Source organism: Entelurus aequoreus, linkage group LG19 (genome assembly GCF_033978785.1).
Source record: "Entelurus aequoreus isolate RoL-2023_Sb linkage group LG19, RoL_Eaeq_v1.1, whole genome shotgun sequence".
In the NCBI taxonomy this organism is placed as follows: domain Eukaryota; kingdom Metazoa; phylum Chordata; class Actinopteri; order Syngnathiformes; family Syngnathidae; genus Entelurus; species Entelurus aequoreus.
In genome coordinates this window covers 3,824,914-3,840,908 of record NC_084749.1, presented here as the reverse complement: position 1 = coordinate 3,840,908, position 15,995 = coordinate 3,824,914, and the positions used below count along the sequence as shown (strand labels likewise).

The 15,995-nt window shown below is 39.9% G+C and overlaps 1 protein-coding gene across 5 annotated transcripts in view; it reads right to left on the bottom strand.

Moving 5' to 3' along the window:
• The window catches only part of ap3d1 (adaptor related protein complex 3 subunit delta 1), a 67,400-nt gene extending 56,967 nt beyond the window's left edge, over positions 1-10,433 (bottom strand). For 2 of the 5 annotated variants that reach the window (XM_062027683.1, XM_062027685.1), the window contains exons 1-2: positions 10,168-10,431; positions 56-151 (exon numbers count right to left, since the gene is read on the bottom strand). In XM_062027683.1, the coding sequence (XP_061883667.1) occupies positions 56-151; positions 10,168-10,263 (192 nt within the window). In that variant the 5' untranslated portion in view covers positions 10,264-10,431. Of the gene's footprint in view, positions 1-55; positions 152-10,167 lie in introns of all 5 variants that reach the window. The other 3 variants (XM_062027687.1, XM_062027682.1, XM_062027686.1) reach the window with 3 other exon arrangements.
• Between the last annotated feature and the right edge of the window lie 5,562 nt (positions 10,434-15,995).

The window sequence follows — 15,995 nt, the reverse complement described above, 5'->3', positions numbered from 1 at the left end:
AGCCACTTCATTGACAAGAGTCCAGACACGGAACGTGAGGCAGGGAAGAGCTTACGTAGGTGAGCTTGCACACGGCGTTGGCTTTGACGGCGATGTTGTCCTGCTTGAGCTCCTGTTTGATCTCGTCGATGCAGGTGGAGATGTACTTGGCCTGAGGGCACACAAAAGGGCAAGTCAGATCAGATTAGGCCGTGCCGCTGCCACCTGGCATCAACAGCCACAACTACAATTGTAAAGCAAAGGTCCTTGTTCTGCTTTTTTCCAACTAAATGATGTCTTTAGCTCAGGAACTTGCAATACAAGAACACTTTCACTTGCAGCTGCTTTCTCATTTCACAGGCCCGGCCGGATCCATAGTTGAAAAATCAAATAAAGATAAAAAATGAACGCGATAACTTGGCCAGCATCGATACATTACCATATCCATTTGGGGTTTTTTTGTCGCTTCCATTTAGTGTGCAAGAGGGTTCACTCTGTGCAGGGTTTCCCTTACATGTAATTGATCGTGGCGCCCCGACACGGCAAAATAAAAGCCGCCATACCTAAAAAAAAGTGTTTTTTACATGAAAACACATTTAAGTGATATATGTTATGACTGGCTATATATAGCCTATTATTTGAGCACTATAGACTGGTGATGTACTGAGAATTCTGCCACCGAAAAAATACTTTGATCAACAAAACAGCACTGCCGAAACACGTTGTTGTGATGACGTAAGCAGTACGCATGCAGGATGTCTGAGATGTGGACATACTTTAATATATCCTAAATGTATTAAAGCAGCACTAAGTCATTTTTCAAACTTCATAAAATATTTGCCTAACTTTTGGGACGATGCATTGACTTACAACTAGTTGAATGACACCTCTGTCATGGCCTGAGGAGGTCTGCATCGCTCTCACTGGCACTTAGCAACTTTGAGGAGGGCGGCACTAAAAACTACAAATGTGCTTTACGACATCTGTCACTGCCCCTTTCCCCATTCGTTGCAAAGACCGAAGTGGATGTGAACGCCTACGTGCAATTACTGCTATCATGGCAGAAGCTGCAAAACAACTAAAAAAACGAAAAGTTTTGTCTAAAGAAACAAAAAAAACAGAAAAAGGGAGGCTACCCGGCTATAAGGACAGTCAAGGATCAACATTGGCTCGGCTTTCACTCGCTGGCGTGAGTTCAAAGATGAGAAGGGATTTTAGACCAATGCTGCCTTGGCTCTGTTCCTGCTGGACTAGTCAGTGGAAAAAGTTTGGACACCCCTGCTTTAAACTGGCCAAAGTTGTTTACGGTAAAAATACAAGATAACAAAAAATATATATATACACACTACCGTTCAAAAGTTTGGGGTCACCCAAACAATTTAGTGGAATAGCCTTCATTTCTAAGAACAAGAATAGACTGTCGAGTTTCAGATGAAAGTTCTCTTTTTCTGGCCATTTTGAGCGTTTAATTGACCCCACAAATGTGATGCTCCAGAAAGTCAATCTGCTCAAAGGAAGGTCAGTTTTGTAGCTTCTGTAACGAGTTAAACTGTTTTCAGATGTGTGAACATGATTGCACAAGGGTTTTCTAATCATCAATTAGCCTTCTGAGCCAATGAGCAAACACATTGTACCATTAGAACATTGGAGTGATAGTTGCTGGAAATGGGCCTCTATACACCTATGTAGATATTGCACCAAAAAGCAGACATTTGCAGCTAGAATAGTCATTTACCACATTAGCAATGTATAGAGTGTATTTCTGTAAAGTTAAGACTAGTTTAAAGTTATCTTCATTGAAAAGTACAGTGCTTTTCCTTCAAAAATAAGGACATTTACATGTGACACCAAACTTTTGAACGGTAGTGTATATATATATATATATATACATATTTGTATTTCGTAACAGATTAGACACATTTTTAATATCTTAAGTGTACATTGTAACGAGACAAATGGTAAATGATTGATTTGGAAGCTTATAAATGGAATTGATTTGGGACAGTGGGTATGACATGCAGCACTAGTGGCCAACATTCCATCCACCAGTGGAGAGAAGCTCAGCAAGAGCAAACCACAACAAACACTTTAAGCTCCATGACAGCGAGAGTGTGCTGGTCATGTGTGTGTGGTCATGAGACACTGCATTGACAGCGGTGGTGTGTGTGTGTTGAGAAAGCAAATATTCAAAGCACTATCAGCAGACCCACACCATGCTTCCACGTCACATTGTGCTACTATAATGGACAATTCAGAAGCAATTGAAATAAGTCAAATAGCGGACATGGAAGTGCAAGCAAAAGTGAGACTTAAGTTGACAGTTGTAGCTTGAGAGCACAATGAAATATGGAACAAATAATACAACAAAACATTTTTTTTTAAATGCTAATAAATATTTCAAAAAAAGAAAGCACAATGAGGGAGAAAAATGAAAAAAACATAATTATTGCGGTCCATTGGCCCTCAAGTTGGACAATTGTAAGCAGCAACTTTTGCTGGAGCTCAGTTATGTTTGTGCTTTTTCTTTGGCTTTTTTGCCACACTTACTCCAAAAGAAGGATAATCTTCAACAAAAAGAATGGAAACATTTTACACAGCCGTCCTTATGTGAGTGAACGTAAAGCACTCCAGTGCAACGTGAAGAAACAAAGATGGCTGACACAGCCTGGATGGCATGACAGATACATTCATGTCAATTATGCTGTGAAAGAAACCACATGTGTGGGTGTGATCATAGATCACAAAATCAACTAGAAATCTCATCTAAAAATATGCAACATAACGTGGCAAGAAATATTTCAATAATGAATCAAGCAAAACATGTTCTGGACTAAAAATGACTTGATTACTGCACTGCTTGCTAGTGTTACATATCTGAGTTACTGTGCAGGAATATGGGAAACAACTACGCTTCATTCACTAACAGTGTTAGAAAAAAGGTCAGTTAGAATAATACATCACGTTGGATATGGAGAACACTCAAACCCAAACTATGTATTGAATCAAAAATATGGAAATTCAGTGATTTGGTGATTTTGCAAGCAGCTACATCAGACCTGGGCTTTCATCCGGCCCTTTGTGCGTCCCTGTCCAGCCCGCGTGAGGCCAATTATAAATTACAAAATACATTTAAAAAAGTATCTATGTCGAGTGTGCAATACAACGGTGCTGCTTTTGTTTTGAAAATCGTTATTTGTATTACTTCCGTGTGGACGTATGCGTGTGCGTGATTGTGAGTGAATGTGAACAGCTGCAATAACAAATTACAAAATAAAGTTGAAAAAACATCTATGTCGTGCGCGCAATACAACTGTGCTGCTTTTATTTTGAAAAGTATTATTTATGGGCGTGTGTCAGTGTGTAACCTGTGAGTGAAGGTGCACATGCAGCGACAAGTGATGCACGCTTTACACCCGAGACGCTCAAAAGAGAAAAGTTGATGAAGAATGGCGTGTTTTCAACAAGACATGGACTGCCAAGCAACGTTCCCTCTAAGGTGCGTGCCTGCACAATTGCGCACTACTCAAGGGTCCTCTGCGCACAGCAAATATATGCCGCGCACCAAATCAAATCCCATCTGAATTCTAAACAAAATAAACATATTTATTCTATGTAATTTTGCAATGCAACTTTGAGTGACAGTGACAACAAGCGGCCCTAACGGTGTTCGTCAACACCGTTCAATTATTGTAACGTCTGTCAAGATGCTTCGAGGACAGGAATTATATCCATCACTTTATTGAGCAAAACTGTTTATATTGGGCCATAACCACACCAAAAACATGAGTAAAACACTTCTATCTGGAAAAACTAGTCATTTTCTGCCGTACAAACCAGGCCAAAAGCAACTTGTCATCTGTCACCAACACGCATACCACTAAACCACTGGTGCGTTTATGGCCACACAAAAAGTCGGACAACTCAAACACCACACAAAGTTACACTATGACTCCTCAGTCATACGTGTGCTTATTTTACTGTCATTTATTATTAATGTTCATTTATTTATATTAGTCATGGAATGCTGTTACACACACTATGTGAAAGTATTACTATTATTATTAATTATTATTATTTATCTTACGGTATACATCAAAAATAATATTGAGCAAAATTTAATTGAAATATTGTCGATGTGGCCCTCCAGCAGTGCTCGGGTTGCTCATGCGGCCCCCGGTAAAAATTAATTGCCCACCCCTGAGCTACATGATGCACAAAGTACAACAATTCTTCTCAACAAAAAAGAAATATAACCTCAGGGAAAAATGTAACCTAAAACATTTGTATGCACGCACAACACTTAAAACCTTTACTATATCAGTATGTGGAAATAAATTGTGGAATGGATGAATAAACAATGTCCAGTTAAGGAAACTGTTCAAACTTAGTATGTTTACAAAGAACATGGAAGAAGAATCCTCATAAACATTTGACATTTATTGAAAAATGAGATCATCTTAATTATCTCACAAATGTAACTATTTATTAAGAATTGTACTATTTATTGTTTAATGATTTAAATTGTGTACACATTGATAACAGGAAGCCAACAAATGTGTTTGTACTTTCTATGAAATGGAAAAGGGGAATGGTTAGATACGTTTGCTTCTTCCCACTCTTCTTCAGACAATGCTGTAATAGGAAAATGGAAACATGTGATGTATCATATTCATATTGTAACTGTATGCATGTTGGAAATAAACTATTATTTTATTTAACAAACTACTTAACGCAGGGTGAATATTGACATTACTTCCCAGCAGTTTCCATGTACAACAGGTTGCAACAAATAGTGTCTATTATTGCCAATAAACAAATGATGAATTGATGTTTTATAGTCACATTGTTATGTGACATGTCGGTGAAGTTAGGCTCCATCAATTTTGAGAGTACAAACTGACCTTTCAGTGCACTTTTTCTCAAGTCGGAGGTAAAAAACAACAAAAAACAAAGCATCAGACTGCAGCGGTTTATTGAGATTTGTTGAGTCTGACCGCTAAAAATATACTTTTAAATTACTTTTTACAATTTATCAATCAATCAATCAATCAATGTTTATTTATATAGCCCTAAATCACAAGTGTCTCAAAGGGCTGTACAAGCCACAACGATAACTCACCGTACTGTTGCTCAGAATGATCTCATCAGCGATTTTAATGCGGACTCAGCAGTTTGCTCCTTACTGCTATTTACGGTGTTAAAACTGTTGCGCTAATATACTTGTTCATTAATGAACATGTGGTCAAAGAGAGCGATATGCTCCTTTCCGCTTTCTCATGCACTCCGAATCATTATTAAAGTTCAAATCATACGCTAATACTGTATATATGATGACTTTCGGAAAAAAACCACCCTCTTTCTTCCAATCAACACCCTGCCAATAATTATACTATTTACTTCAATTGAAGTTGTATATTGGCAATATTTTGACTGGAGCTGGGCGATATGACTGAAAACTATCACAATATAAGTGTTTCATATCGGTATAATCCAATAATTATTCAAATGTTCGTGACCTATTGAAAATAAGGACGAAGAGAAAAGTATACTAAATGTAAACATTTGTATTGAAAATGTAACCTTCCTGAGACTACACACCCCTCAGATATCAGGGAAGAAAGGAAAGGAAATGTCAACAGTCTATAAAATCCGCTACACCTCCCTGATACCGAAGTACATGTCAAACTACTTCCTTAACGTAAATGACTGCCATAACCACAACACCAGGGGGAGCTCCACTAACCACGTTAAACCCAGATTCCGAACTAACAAAGGTCTTAACTCATTCTCTTTCTATGCCACATCAATGTGGAATGCGCTCCCAACAGGTATAAAAGAAAGGGCATCTCTATCCTCCTTCAAAACCGCAATAAAAGTTCACCTCCAGGCAGCTACAACCCTAAACTAACACCCTCCCCGGATTGCTAATAATCAAATGTAAACAATCAAATGCAGATACTTTTTCTTTTTCTTATGCCTTCTGATCTCTCTCTCTCTCTCTCTCTCTCTATGTCCACTACTTGATGTCCATATCCCCCCCCCCCCTCCACACCCCTGATTGTAAATAATGTAAATAATTCAATGTGATTATCTTGTGTGATGACTGTATTATGATGATAGTATATATGATAGTATATATCTGTATCATGAATCAATTTAAGTGGACCCCGACTTAAACAAGTTGAAAAACTTATTCGGGTTTTACCATTTAGTGGTCAATTGTACGGAATATGTACTTCACTGTGCAACCTACTAATAAAAGTCTCAATCAATCAATCAAACACAAGCATGGAAAACAAACTTCTAAAATCACATTCAACACTTAGCAATAGTCTCTTAAAAGGAAGGTGCAAAAGTAAGGAATATGTAAGAAAAGCTTAATAAAGTGCAAAGTGTGAAAATGTAAACAGAGAGAAACTGGAGTGGAACTATTTTCTGCAGGTTTAGGGTCAGCTGTGCTCTAAAGGGTGAGCACGGCCAAGGAGGTGTGGTATTACTTGCATAATTTACAGACCACATTGGTCCGACTACGGTCCTTTTTTTTTTTTCATCCCAAAAAGCTGCCATACTGTCGAGGTGACTTTTCCTCTTTTCACCTGCCAGACAACAAGATGGCGCAACCAAACTTGACAGTTGATACTGTTACCTGGTTGGCTGTTAGCGTCTCACTCCCACTGAACACTTCCTGCATTGCTGCGTTCACGCAACCAACCTTGCATCTTTCCACAAAAAACAAAACAAGCGTTTTATTGAACACATTTTTTGTTTGTTTTTATCGTGATACATATTGATCTTTTGACCCTATAAGTGGTTTGTTTTGTTTGACAGGTCATATGGGGGAAATTGCTGAGCAATCATTGAAATGGATTGAGTTTGACCTCAGCAGTTCCACTGAGGAAGTGCGGGCCGCACACAACACATGAATATTTCAACAAACTGATCCCTGTTGGCAAGGTAACCATCACCTTATCTGGGCTCTCAAGGTTGGGTTACTTACCACTGGGCTGGATGGAAACGTCAAGCATTGATGAGCTGAAACAATGCCACTCAAAGATACTTCTGGAATTGGGAACATGAAGTTTGGAGGTGCGTGAGATGATGGCACACACACACACACACACACACACACACACACACACACACACACACACACACACACACACACACACACACACACACACACACACACACACACACACACACACACACACACTGCCTCTGAATTTCACACTTCCACAAGTGTGTACACAACCTGGACTACTACCTTCCATGGAGTCTTGGCACCTCAGCTACTCAAACACAGAAAGGCTCACAGCACAGGTGTCAAACTCGCGGCCCGGGGGCCAGATCTTACCCTCCACACCATTTCATGTGGCCCGCAAGATCTCTTCTTCCTAAATGTAGTCAACAAATGACATGTACTGCAAGCCAAGCAATTTGCTGTCTTTTAAACTTGATCTAATATTACATTTCAAACATGTTTTTGTTCCAATCAAAATAGGTACTTGAATATCGGCTAGACTCAAGCTATTGCTGCACTGCCAAAATGATTTTTAAGGTAAAAGAATGGAAGCTCAGTTGCCAAAATTTTACTGTAAATAAAAACAAAATATATATATATATACATAATTTTCTACCTTTCAGGGTCGCGGGGGTGCTGGAGCCTATCCCAGGGTTAGGGTTAGGCCAACACAGATGTACAACATTCACACACTAGGACCATTTAGTGTTGCCAATCAAGCTATCCCAGGTATATACAGTATCATATCATTTATACTGGCTTACAGTATGGCTCATTACTTATGTCAGTGCTTCTAAATCCTTTTGTGGTAAGCCCCCGAGGGAGAAGAAAACATTTTGCGCCTCCCCCCACCCCGTCTGATCTCTGCCGTGACTATAAATAGTATAATTTTTCTATAAAATTGTTTTAAGTACGCCTCTGTAGAAAATGTTATTCTTATTAACATTAAACAAAAAGATACACACCAAATAATAACATTATTAATAGTGTTTTTTAGTCTGCAACAGAAAAGATTTAAAGTGCATCAATTTGCCTGAAATTAAAATAAAAATGTAATCATTATTTAAACTATGAACATTTTTGACCAACTTGAACTATTGGATACTAAAGATTTTTGGAAAAAAACTCAAAAAAATAATAATAAATTATAATTGATTGAACTATATATAAAACACTTTAACGTACAAAAAAATAAATACAAAATTGTGCTGATTCTTTTTTTTAAATACATAAATCAAAATGGGTAAGTCAGGATGAATATCTACAATGAGCACGTTTTGTAGTGAGCAGCTTCTCCAAGTGTGATACTGATAAAGCATGTTCGCCCCACTATTTGAGAAGCACTGGTTTGTTAAGAATTGATGTTAAAAATGGATTACTGGGGGAAAAAACCCCAACCTGAAGCTATATTTGGTCCGTAGAGGCTTCATTAAAGTAACAACCTTTGATGACGTCACCACTAAGCTCTGACGTAGCTGATGTTAGAACGTACACAAATGTACTGTTTGGAGATCTTAACATGTTTTCTAACTCACTTACCATTTTTAAATGACCTTTTGTGTAACATTTAAGCATACATCCATTTTGTCCAACAGCTATGGTGCACTAAAACACATGAAAAACTGAAATTAATAGTATCAAACACACAATTAAGTTGATTTGTACCGATAAAAGATGCTGAATGTGGGGTATATGTCCCTAAAAGATGCTGAATGTGGGCTTTATGTCCCTAAAAGATGCTGAATGTGGGGTATATGTCCCTAAAAGATGCTGAATGTGGGCTTTATGTCCCTAAACTAACACCCTCCCCCTTCCACATCCCACCTCCACGGATTGTAAATAATCAAATGTAGATACTTATTCTTATGCTTTCTGATCTCTCTTGTCTATGTCCACTACTTGCTGTACACATCCTACCAAGTAAACACTGTACATATCCTACCAAGTAAACACTGTACATATCCTACCAAGTAAACACTGTACATATCCTACCAAGTAAACACTGTACACATCCTACCAAGTAAACACTGTACATATCCTACCAAGTAAACACTGTACATATCCTACCAAGTAAACACTGTACACATCCTACCAAGTAAACACTGTACATATCCTACCAAATAAACACTGTACATATCCTACCAAGTAAACACTGTACACATCCTACCAAGTAAACACTGTACATATCCTACCAAGTCACACCTACACTGTTTCAATGTCCATTTCTCTGATGATGCAATTGTTGATGACTGAAGTGTTGATCCTAACCTCACACCCCGGATTGTAAATAATGTAAATAATTCAATGTATACACTCTGATGATTAACTTGTGTGATGACTGTATTATGATGATAGTATATATCTGATAGTATATATCTGATAGTATATCTGTATCATGAATCAATTTAAGTGGACCCCGACTTAAACAAGTTGACAAACTTATTGGGGTGTTACCATTTAGTGGTCAATTGAAGGGAATATGTACTGTACTGTGCAATCTACTAATAAATATGTACTGTACTGTGCAATCTACTAATAAATATGTACTCTACTAATAGATATGTAGTGTACTGTGCAATCTACTAATAAATATGTACTCTACTAATAAATATGTAGTGTACTGTGCAATCTACTAATAAATATGTAGTGTACTGTGCAATCTACTAATAAATATGTACTGTACTGTGCAATCTACTAATAAATATGTAGTGTACTGTGCAATCTACTAATAAATATGTACTGTACTGTGCAATCTACTAATAAATATGTAGTGTACTGTGCAATCTACTAATAAATATGTAGTGTACTGTGCAATCTACTAATACAAGTTTCAATCAATCAATGATGATGATGATGATGCTGCTCAGCTTCCTCTAGGTCGCTGTCATGTATGCTAAGTTTTGAGCAGCTGCCAGGTTGAGTCGGCTCTATTGAAAGCAGGAGTGGTAGTTTAATGAAGACTAGTTGGTCAAAGTTGTGTTAAAAAAGGAGTTATGTGGGCTAAGCTAAGCGTGCTGAGCTAGCGGGGATGCTAGCTTTAGCCTGAGTGAATATATCAGACATGCTAGTTTAGCCTGACTAAATGTGACAAGTGGAAGAAAATAAAGACATTAGTGTTGACTTTCAGGTGGAACTTTAGAAGAAAGAGTGATAAAAGGCGTGTTTACCTCATCTTCCTTGTGGTTCCTGATGCCACGTACTAAATCCTGCAGGTTTTTATCGAACATGCGATCTATGCTGCCTTTGACGATCTTCAGCGCCATGATTGATGGCTGCTAAACGTCTCTCGTCCAGCCGGGAGGGAGCCGCAGCTTGGTCGAGGAGAGGAGCCCGGGCTGCTGCTGAAGCTGAGGCCGGAGACGGAGCGTCCTGAGCGGCGTGAACATTCAAGTTGGCAGCTCAATGGAGGAGGAAATGGCCGACAAAATGGCGGCTGATGAAGTCAGCTGACTGGAGCTTTACTCACCAATTAAAGGTCTACACACACCCTGCCTGCAAACTACTCAATATTACCACACAAACTACATGACTATTAGCACACACCCTGCCTGCAAACTACTCAATATTACCACACAAACTACTCAATATTACCACACACCCTGCAAACTACTCAATATTACCACACAAACTACATGACTATTAGCACACACCCTGCAAACTACTGACTATTAGCACACACCCTGCAAACTACTCAATATTACCACACAAACTACTGACTATTAGCACACACCCTGCAAACTACTCAATATTAGCACACAAACTACTGACTATTAGCACACACTCTGCAAACTACTCAATATTAGCACACAAACTACTGACTATTAGCACACACCCTGCAAACTACTCAATATTAGCACACACCCTACAAACTACTCAATATTAGCACACAAACTACTGACTATTAGCACACACCCTGCAAACTACTCAATATTAGCACACAAACTACTGACTATTAGCACACACCCTGCAAACTACTCAATATTAGCAGACAAACTACTGACTATTAGCAGACATTCTGCAAACTACTCAATATTAGCACACACCCTGCAAACTACTCAATATTAGCACACAAACTACTGACTATTAGCACACACCCTGCAAACTACTCAATATTAGCACACAAACTACTGACTATTAGCACACACCCTGCAAACTACTCAATATTAGCAGACAAACTACTATTAGCACACACCCTGCAAACTACTCAATATTAGCACACAAACTACTGACTATTAGCAGACATTCTACTGTGGGAAATAAAGGTGTAGAGTACACACCCTGCAAACTACTGACTATTAGCAGACATTCTACTAAATAAAGGTGTAGAGTACACACCCTGCAAACTACTGACTATTAGCAGACATTCTACTAAATAAAGGTCTAGAGTACACACCCTGCAAACTACTGACTATTAGCAGACATTCTACTAAATAAAGGTCTAGAGTACACACCCTGCAAACTACTGCGAGAGAAGTCCCTGAGAGACTGCATGCTCATGTCAGCTATTCTAGCAGTAGTGATATTAAATATAAGCTTGAAATAGGAGCCACACCAGATCACCATAGCGAAGTAGAAAAGGGTAACCTGCATGCCAACAATCAGTAAGCAGAATATACAGTAGATCATATCAACATCCCTTCAACTTCCTTGTGGCATTCTTTATTTCAGCGTACCATTGTAACTTATGGTGTTAACTCTTATTTGCAGCAATGCATTGTGGGCTCGCAGAATTGCTTCGTAAATTGAGAGGTTTTATTGTCCCGACTATGTTTAAGATCAGAATTTGTGTGGCCGATTATTCAAGTCCAATGTTTCAAATATTGTGGCGAGCCATCAGATTAAAATTTGGCGCCAAGCCACGCCCACATCCTGTGACCACTTTAGTCATATTTTTGCGCTAAATCTTATGACCGTTCGATACCGTCATTACTGCCACAAGTGGTGGAAAAGTGTATTACAAGTGGGTGTGGCTGCAGCCCTCTAGGGGGCACTCGTGTCCCAGCAATGAGCCCCGCCCTATGGTTAACAAACACTGCTCTATGTGACAGGAGTGCTGGGCTGTTTTGGTGCAAAAATGTCCAGATTTAAAGCAATAATGTGCCACAAGTTGAATAATAACATTGTATTTGAGGAGCAGAGCCAAATGCTTTATGGCGCCAACAGTTTGACAAAAAAGTGTCTCATCAAAGTGTGAAGTCAGGAGTTTTGAACACGCTCACACAGCAGTCATAACACCTGCTGCTCTACTTGGTTTATTCAGGAGAATTCCATTTTAGTCTGCAGCTACACTTTGTGGTGAACATTAGCAGACATCACAGGGTGCAGTAGCACCACATTAATAGAAGCAATGTGTCAAAAGAGGAATATATATATATAAAAAAGTCAGAAGACATTAGTTGGACTTGAACTCTTCATTGTCTTACATATCATTCTGGATCAGATTAAAAAAGAAAAGCAGACACAAACTTAAGACAAGCAGTACTAGAAACAGGCGAGTGCTGTGTGTGATATTAATATCGGGTACAAAAAGGAAGCCAACAGGTGTCAGGGCTGCTCCATGATGTCAAAGTGAAATGTTGGGCTGAAAGCAAACCTGCCGCAGCATGGATTCATTCTACAGTAGGAATACAAAAAGGCCGGATGGTGTGAAAGAAGACGTGTGCGACACTAAGTATACCAAGGCTTCTTTACACGCGTGACAAAGGTCAGGATGGTGTGAAAGAAGACGTGTGCGACACTAAGTATACCAAGGCTTCTTTACACGCGTGACAAAGGTCAGGATGGTGTGAAAGAAGGACACAAAGTATACCAAGGCTTCTTTACACGCGTGACAAAGGTCAGGATGGTGTGAAAGAAGGACACAAAGTATACCAAGGCTTCTTTACACGCGTGACAAAGGTCAGGATGGTGTGAAAGAAGGACACAAAGTATACAAAGGCTTCTTTACACGTGTGACAAAGGTCAGGATGGTGTGAAAGAAGGACACTAAGTATACCAAGGCTTCTTTACACGCGTGACAAAGGTCAGGATGGTGTGAAAGAAGGACACAAAGTATACCAAGGCTTCTTTACACGTGTGACAAAGGTCAGGATGGTGTGAAAGAAGGACACAAAGTATACAAAGGCTTCTTTACACGGGTGACAAAGGTCAGGATGGTGTGAAAGAAGGACACAAAGTATACAAAGGCTTCTTTACACGTGTGACAAAGGTCAGGATGGTGTGAAAGAAGGACACAAAGTATACAAAGGCTTCTTTACACGGGTGACAAAGGTCAGGATGGTGTGAAAGAAGGACACTAAGTATACCAAGGCTTCTTTACACGCGTGACAAAGGTCAGGATGGTGTGAAAGAAGGACACAAAGTATACCAAGGCTTCTTTACACGTGTGACAAAGGTCAGGATGGTGTGAAAGAAGGACACAAAGTATACCAAGGCTTCCTTACATGCGTGACAAAGGTCAGGATGGTGTGAAAGAAGGACACAAAGTATACAAAGGCTTCTTTACACGTGTGACAAAGGTCAGGATGGTGTGAAAGAAGGACACTAAGTATACCAAGGCTTCTTTACACGCGTGACAAAGGTCAGGATGGTGTGAAAGAAGGACACTAAGTATACCAAGGCTTCTTTACACGTGTGACAAAGGTCAGGATGGTGTGAAAGAAGGACACAAAGTATACCAAGGCTTCTTTACACGTGTGACAAAGGTCAGGATGGTGTGAAAGAAGGACACTAAGTATACCAAGGCTTCTTTACACGCGTGACAAAGGTCAGGATGGTGTGAAAGAAGGACACAAAGTATACAAAGGCTTCTTTACACGGGTGACAAAGGTCAGGATGGTGTGAAAGAAGGACACAAAGTATACAAAGGCTTCTTTACACGTGTGACAAAGGTCAGGATGGTGTGAAAGAAGGACACTAAGTATACCAAGGCTTCTTTACACGTGTGACAAAGGTCAGGATGGTGTGAAAGAAGGACACAAAGTATACCAAGGCTTCTTTACACGTGTGACAAAGGTCAGGATGGTGTGAAAGAAGGACACTAAGTATACCAAGGCTTCTTTACACGCGTGACAAAGGTCAGGATGGTGTGAAAGAAGGACACTAAGTATACCAAGGCTTCTTTACACGTGTGACAAAGGTCAGGATGGTGTGAAAGAAGGACACAAAGTATACCAAGGCTTCTTTACACGTGTGACAAAGGTCAGGATGGTGTGAAAGAAGGACACAAAGTATACCAAGGCTTCTTTACACGTGTGACAAAGGTCAGGATGGTGTGAAAGAAGGACACTAAGTATACCAAGGCTTCTTTACACGCGTGACAAAGGTCAGGATGGTGTGAAAGAAGGACACTAAGTATACCAAGGCTTCTTTACACGCGTGACAAAGGTCAGGATGGTGTGAAAGAAGGACACTAAGTATACCAAGGCTTCTTTACACGTGTGACAAAGGTCAGGATGGTGTGAAAGAAGGACACAAAGTATACCAAGGCTTCTTTACACGCGTGACAAAGGTCAGGATGGTGTGAAAGAAGGACACAAAGTATACCAAGGCTTCTTTACACGCGTGACAAAGGTCAGGATGGTGTGAAAGAAGGACACAAAGTATACCAAGGCTTCTTTACACGCGTGACAAAGGTCAGGATGGTGTGAAAGAAGGACACAAAGTATACAAAGGCTTCTTTACACGCGTGACAAAGGTCAGGATGGTGTGAAAGAAGGACACAAAGTATACCAAGGCTTCTTTACACGCGTGACAAAGGTCAGGATGGTGTGAAAGAAGGACACAAAGTATACCAAGGCTTCTTTACACGTGTGACAAAGGTCAGGATGGTGTGAAAGAAGGACACAAAGTATACCAAGGCTTCTTTACACGTGTGACAAAGGTCAGGATGGTGTGAAAGAAGGACACTAAGTATACCAAGGCTTCTTTACACGCGTGACAAAGGTCAGGATGGTGTGAAAGAAGGACACTAAGTATACCAAGGCTTCTTTACACGTGTGACAAAGGTCAGGATGGTGTGAAAGAAGGACACAAAGTATACCAAGGCTTCTTTACACGTGTGACAAAGGTCAGGATGGTGTGAAAGAAGGACACAAAGTATACCAAGGCTTCCTTACATGCGTGACAAAGGTCAGGATGGTGTGAAAGAAGGACACAAAGTATACAAAGGCTTCTTTACACGTGTGACAAAGGTCAGGATGGTGTGAAAGAAGGACACTAAGTATACCAAGGCTTCTTTACACGTGTGACAAAGGTCAGGATGGTGTGAAAGAAGGACACTAAGTATACCAAGGCTTCTTTACACGCGTGACAAAGGTCAGGATGGTGTGAAAGAAGGACACTAAGTATACCAAGGCTTCTTTACACGTGTGACAAAGGTCAGGATGGTGTGAAAGAAGGACACAAAGTATACCAAGGCTTCTTTACACGTGTGACAAAGGTCAGGATGGTGTGAAAGAAGGACACAAAGTATACCAAGGCTTCTTTACACGGGTGACAAAGGTCAGGATGGTGTGAAAGAAGGACACAAAGTATACCAAGGCTTCTTTACACGCGTGACAAAGGTCAGGATGGTGTGAAAGAAGGACACAAAGTATACCAAGGCTTCTTTACACGCGTGACAAAGGTCAGGATGGTGTGAAAGAAGGACACAAAGTATACCAAGGCTTCTTTACACGTGTGACAAAGGTCAGGATGGTGTGAAAGAAGGACACAAAGTATACCAAGGCTTCTTTACACGTGTGACAAAGGTCAGGATGGTGTGAAAGAAGGACACAAAGTATACAAAGGCTTCTTTACACGCGTGACAAAGGTCAGGATGGTGTGAAAGAAGGACACAAAGTATACAAAGGCTTCTTTACACGCGTGACAAAGGTCAGGATGGTGTGAAAGAAGGACACTAAGTATACCAAGGCTTCTTTACACGCGTGACAAAGGTCAGGATGGTGTGAAAGAAGGACACTAAGTATACCAAGGCTTCTTTACACGTGTGACA